Source organism: Ursus americanus, chromosome 25 (genome assembly GCF_024610735.1).
Source record: "Ursus americanus isolate L20-20 chromosome 25, mUrsAme1.1.p, whole genome shotgun sequence".
NCBI classification, from domain to species: domain Eukaryota; kingdom Metazoa; phylum Chordata; class Mammalia; order Carnivora; family Ursidae; genus Ursus; species Ursus americanus.
In genome coordinates, this window is record NC_142151.1 from 12,377,094 (window position 1) to 12,383,411 (window position 6,318).

The following is a 6,318-nucleotide window of genomic DNA, read 5'->3' on the forward strand; positions in this document are numbered from 1 at the left end:
AATAAATAATTTATTGGAATATATTTGCAACATTTGAAATACAAGGAGAGATAATATTCATAATTCACAAAGGGATCTGATGAGTTAATAAGAAAAAGTCAAATAAGTCCTGTAAAAAATGAGATAAAGTTCATGACAAGATAAAAAACTAAATTAAGAAAAAATAGTGCAGTACCTCAGGTTCTTTCAAGGTGTAAAGGATGCCATTTTGCCAAAAACAAGCAGTCCATTTACTTAAGGAAATTCTGCACTCATTTCTGCACTTCTTTGTCTAACATAATTTACCAGACCAAGGTTTTCCTAACCATGATGCTCTAGTTTTTAGGCAATTGGTGAATTTCACTTGGACCGAGAAAATTGACTTTAGTTCCCTCTACCTATTAAGGCGTATCCTTGACTAAGGTCATAAAATCAAATCCCTACAAGTGCTGGACGGAAACATGAAGGTGTATTGTTGCTGAGGGGTCCTGGGATCAAGTCCCACATCGGGCTCCCTGCTCCTTGAGAGTCTGCCTCTCCCTCTACCTTCCCCCTCCACTGCTTGTGCTCTCTCACTTTCTCTCAAATAAATAAATAAAATCTTTTAAAAATAAAATAAAATTATAAAACAGTATGTTGGTCAAAATAAAAAAAAGAAGAAAAAAAAGACACAACAACAATAAAAACCACATACATGAGCTAAATCTTGCCCACTGATTTCACCTGCACATTTAGATATTAAAAATTAAGATTGAGGAAAATCAAAACAATGAAAGAGAAATACTAGATTGAACAAACAAAAGAACTAACCTTCAAGAGAATGCAGGAAATGCAGAGGACACAGAATATTAAATCAATATTAAATAAAACACACTTCAGAGGGGAGGGGGGTGGGGGAATGGGATAGGCTGGTGATGGGTAGTAAGGAGGGCACATATTGCATGGTGCACTGGGTGTTATACACAACCAATGAATCATCGAGCCTTACATCGGAAACCGGGGATGTACTGTATGGTGACTAACATAATATAATAAAAAATCATTAAAATAAAAAAAAAAAAAAGAAAAGAAAAGGCTATCTAAAATAGATGGAATCTTGGAATGGGTGGTTAGGAAACTACAAATTTCTCACTCTCAGTTTCTCAATTGTTGGGGAAGAACAACAGAAACCCCAGTAAATGTTCTAGAACTCAAGCTGGCAACAAACTTCCATAAGGAAATTATGCAGCAATGATCCTTACTTGTAGGAATAAATAAATATATTACCTCCATTTCTGCTGATAAAAAAAATTAAAAATAAATAAATAAATAAAACACAGTTGGGGTATCCATAGGAATTTGATAGGCTTTCATAAGTATACATCAATAATATTATCCTCTAATAATATGGCAAACAGAATACTTGGGAATTAAAGTCACACCCGTTTTTTAATTATCAGCAGAGTTGTACTGAATTAGAGAATAGACTCTTCCAAATACCAAGTTAGTGAACTGGAATTTCCAGCCTAATAATTTATGTAAAATATTTCAGAAGAAATAAGAAATAAAAATTCTGACAGAATAATGAAGAGACTTATAAAATAATAATATAAGTGTCTACATATTGTTATTTAAAAATAGAAAAGATAAATGAGAAGAAATAATCAAATAATGGGAAAAAATTCCTAGCCAGTTAAAACTCTGGATTGAGAGGGTATTCCAAGTGCTAAACTGAGCACATGAGGTTTTAACAGAAAGAGAATACCCATCACTATAGTAATAACAAAAATGTAGAAAGCAAGTAAGCAAACTCCACACCTAGGTATATCTTGGAAAAAAATTATAAATGGCAACAATAAAGATCAATGCTTCCAACTTTCAGAAAGAAGGGCATCAGCCCACTAAAATGCTGCTTAATCCATGTAACACAGGAAAAATTTCAATTCTTGTGATCAAAATCCGAACTTAGGTTACTACAAAAGAGAGCCATAGTCTCTCACCCAGTTTGCTGCTGTTTCAGACATCGTATCTGTATTGGAGGAAATGAACACAGCACAAGCAATTGCTGATCTGTTAATGCTTTTTTTTTTCCTCTAGCACTGTAATAAAATATAACTGTGACTATAACAGCTTTTCTGAGTTCCTTGAATATTTCTCTGAGTCATCAAACATGAGGGTGGCCTTGGGGACCCCTGACATAGATGCCTACAGAAGAATGAGTCTGCATTAAAATCTCTGGTATGATTGACAGCTTTCCTTAACCAAAAGAGAGCTACAGGGGGACACTAGCTATCCAAGTCTTTCGTAATCATAGAGAAACCAAACAGCGTGAATACTGGGGAGAAGAGCAGGAATCAGCAATGAAACAACCTTTCCTATATCAGGTTTTGGAGCTTGAATAGGATCTGAAAAAGGTGAGTGAGAGAAGGTTGATATTGAAGGACAGATGTAAGCTTTGGTTTTTAGTCTGGATTGGACTTAATGTGTGAGTGACTATACGGGCTGTGGGCTCTGCCTCAGGCTTTATCCTGGAAAAAGATATCTCAACAAAATGGGGTCATAGAAGCCAGGGTGAGAAAGAATAAATTTGCTTTCTGCTTTCATGCTACCAAGTCCAGCTTCCTAAAAATAAGTTGCATTTATATCTCACCTAGACAAAGCCTTTTTTATGTGCTGCCCTCTTAAAATGTCGGTATCCCGTATGTAAATTAAACTGCCCGAGGAAGGAACCAAAAGCAAGTGACCACTCATTACGCTAAGTGATAAGTCAGACAGAGAAAGTCAAATACTGTATATCACTTATATGAAAAATCTAAAACAGCTGAGCTTGTAAAGGCAGTGTAGAATGGTGGTTGCCAGAGGCTGGGTTGAGGAGATTGGGGATATGCTGTTTAAGGGTATACACTGGCAACTAGTAGATAAATAAGTGCTTGAGGTCTCATGCACAACACAGTGATTACAGTCAACAACATAACTTCTAAACTTCAAAGCTGCTAAGAGACCAGATCTTATTTGCTCTCAACACAGAAAAAAAATGATATTTATGCAACATGGTAGAGGCATTAGCTAATGAATCACAGTGGTAATCATATTGCAATATATAAATGTATCCACCCAACACACTGTATACCTCAAACGTCAGTTACATCTCAACAACAACAACAAAATTAGTTCCACCCTATTTGTTTTTCTTTTCTTTTTTTTTTAAAGATTTTATTTATTTATTTAACACAGATAGAGACAGCCAGCGAGAGAGGGAGCACAAGCAGGGGGAGTGGGAGAGGAAGAAGCAGGCTCCTAGCAGAGGAGCCCAATGCGGGGCTCGATCCCCGGCTGGGATCACGCCCTGAGCCGAAGGCAGACGCTTAACCACTGTGCCACCCAGGCGCCCCCACCCTATTTGTTTTTCTACAACGTATTCTATAGGCCTTTAAAAACAACGTATTTCTGAAAAATAAATACACTTTTTTTCTCAGATCCCAATGGAAAGTTGAACAGTAAACTCAAATCCTCTTGCTTAAAAATGAAAACACCTATGAGAGAGAAAGGTGAAATAAATAAAACAAAGTTTTATTTACTGGGAGGAGGGGGAGCAAGTGATCTCTGTCAATACATGAGATTCCTGATGACCCAGTATTAATGAGTAATACTTACCACAAGACTGGCACCATGCCTGAGGAATGAGAACCATGTAAAACTACTCTGCATTGTATTGTCTGTATTTTTTTACCCACGAATAGGGTACCCTACTGTACCCTATACTTTGAGCCTTGTATTTTGGGGTGGGGTACCAAATTACTTTATTTGAAGGAATGTTACAAATGAAAAAAGTTAAAAACATATGGGATGCTTCACGAATTTGTGTGTCATCCTTGCACAGGGCCATGCTAATCCCTGTATCATCCCAATTTTTAGTAAATGCGCTGCGGAAGTGATCATGCCTTGTATTTTCTAAGTCAAGTGTTTTTCTCTCTTATTTACTTATTTGAGCCTACCTTTGGTACATGTTTAAGAAATAGTAGGGTTCTCATGGGCTCTGCAGCTGGACTTCTAGGCACATATTCTGGATAGTAGCTGAAAATTTGTCATACGTACCAGTTCATTCCATGCTCATTCTTTTCCAAATACAACCTTAAGTCATGAGTAGCCATCAGCCAGGTACAAGTAATAAGATGTCAGAATTTTCAAATATTCATTTCATGAATTCTGGGGTTTTTCTGTCTCTGACACTTGCTGCACTGAATTTTTTACATTTGTAATCTAGCCACAAGTAAATTTCTGTCTTCCCAAGTCTATTTTTGTTTCTCATCAAATTCCCATTGTCTTGGGGACATATTCTAATTTTACTATTAATTATATCATCATTCTTCTAATGGAAACACAGCAAAATCTTCTTCTTTTAACTTATTCTAGGCAGATATTTCCAGTAAGGTTCAGCGGCCTACCACAGGACAGAATAAAAGAATAAAAGAATAAAAGAAGTTGAGAGAAAGAAAGAAATGTACATGGAGTTCTATTCATGATCTTCATTCTTGAGAAAATCGCAGTCATTTCAGGCACGTTTTATGGGTTTGCGGGCTTCCTTAGGTTCCTGCACTGCCTCCACTTCCCCAGGACACAGAGAGAAGCCTGCTTCAATTTGCTGTTCCATAAAATCAGAAGAAATGGATGGCCAGATGGATAGGAAAATGCTAACATATTAGCAAATATTTTTGCCACCAAACTGTCTAGAATGACATAGGCCAAATATATGATAATGTTGCTCAAATAGTACATAAAGAAGAAGAGTAGGAATGAAATCATCGACTTTATGGCTCTCACATGGGCCTTTGTGACAAGATCCCCAGAACCTGCGCCCTTCATCTGTCTGGTGTGTTTCCATAAGGAATGGATCGAAAGGACAAAGGAAGCCAGAGACACTCCAAAGGGGATGACGAACATTATGTTCAGGAGTATATTAGAAGTTAATAAATCATATTTTCTCCCTGTGAAATTCGATGTCCGATTGCTTTCAATGTTTACCCTGGTTTTGGTCAGGTTCTTAAATACTATATCCTTAAAAAGCAGGGACAAGCAGAAAGAGAAGACCGCCCCCAGGACAATAACGAGAAGCAGTCCGTGAATTCTCTGTTTTATCCAGAAGAAAATGGGATTGGAAAAGTTGGCTATCTTAAGGAAGTAGAAGACACTGAGGCAGGCCGTACAGGTTGTGCAGAAATAATTGCATCCTGTCCAGACGATTTCAAAAGCCATCAGCTGATTATCATTGTACCGTATTTCCTCACAAATTATATCCACACCTATGCCTAGAATTATCATGCACAGCAGAAATATTCTGGAAATAGCTAAGCAGGTAAGAATAAAGTCAATCAGGAAGAACTTCCAGCTCCTGATCCAATCAATATAATTAACCAATACAATGAATCCATTTCCCAAAAGCCCCATTATGAATTCTCCAGCAAAAATCATCAGAAGTACATTCTTCAATGTGCTCGCCATGACTGCGGATGGGAAATCTCTGTCTTCAGTACTCCACTAATTTGTAAATTAAGTAATTTGTAAATTACAGATTTGTGGATCCATAACTTTAATGTTCAATACATTTCTTTTTCCTGTACTTTGATATCCACTGGCAAAGAAAAGAATGCCTCCAGTACTCTCCCAAAGTCTTAGTTATCTTTGGGAAAACCTCCCTCAAGATCCAGGCTAGTGATTTTCAAGGCCGGTATCGTATTACCTGCTGTCATGACACTGCTTATAATTTGCATGTAAAGCTATTCATTAGGATTTGAATCCTGGTTTGTTAAAACACAAACCAGAGATAGATTTTTACATATTTTTTTACAATGTTGTTTTTTCTTTAAGATTAGACATTTTTTGATTCATTCACCTTAGTTACAAGCCAGAAGTGGAAAGAAATCTTACCCTCTTATATAGTGCAGCAGATACAATCCATATGCTCTCAAGGTAAACAATAACTAGTCTTCAAGTAAGACGACTTGGCAGCACTGTTGAATACAGGCAGTTTATCCTCAGTTTACCTGGTAATTGGGTTTCTACAAAGGAAAAATAAATTTATATATTTATATAATATATATATAATATATATTATATATAATATTTACATAATATATATATATTATATATTTATGACAGGAGGTAGTTTTGACACTTTGGTGTCAGATACTTGCTGAAGTGAGGCTCCTGTCCTCCCATAGAAACTGGGAGATACGGGTGCTTATTTTTAACAGGGAGAATTATGTGGAGTAATTCTTAGAAAATACATTGTAAGCCCTAAGAAGTGATTGCGGAAACAGCCGAAAGGTCAGCAGCGTTCCTGTTCTCGGGCTGTTGAACGCA

At 36.7% G+C, this 6,318-nt stretch overlaps 1 protein-coding gene and 1 pseudogene across 1 annotated transcript; both read right to left on the bottom strand.

Moving 5' to 3' along the window:
• Positions 1 to 3,793: 3,793 nt before the first annotated feature.
• LOC123781795 (U6 spliceosomal RNA) lies at positions 3,794 to 3,893 on the bottom strand (annotated as a pseudogene).
• A 53-nt stretch (positions 3,894 to 3,946) lies between these two features.
• LOC123781728 (taste receptor type 2 member 8-like) lies at positions 3,947 to 5,763 on the bottom strand. The gene has a single exon (XM_045781405.1). The coding sequence runs from the start codon at positions 5,455 to 5,457 to the stop codon at positions 4,522 to 4,524; it is 936 nt and encodes a 311-aa protein (XP_045637361.1). The 5' UTR covers positions 5,458 to 5,763; the 3' UTR covers positions 3,947 to 4,521.
• Between the last annotated feature and the right edge of the window lie 555 nt (positions 5,764 to 6,318).

Coding starts and splice junctions, on each gene's coding strand:
- LOC123781728 (XM_045781405.1), bottom strand. CDS start 5,457: ATGGCGAGCACATTGAAGAATGTACTTCTGATGATTTTTGCTGGAGAA.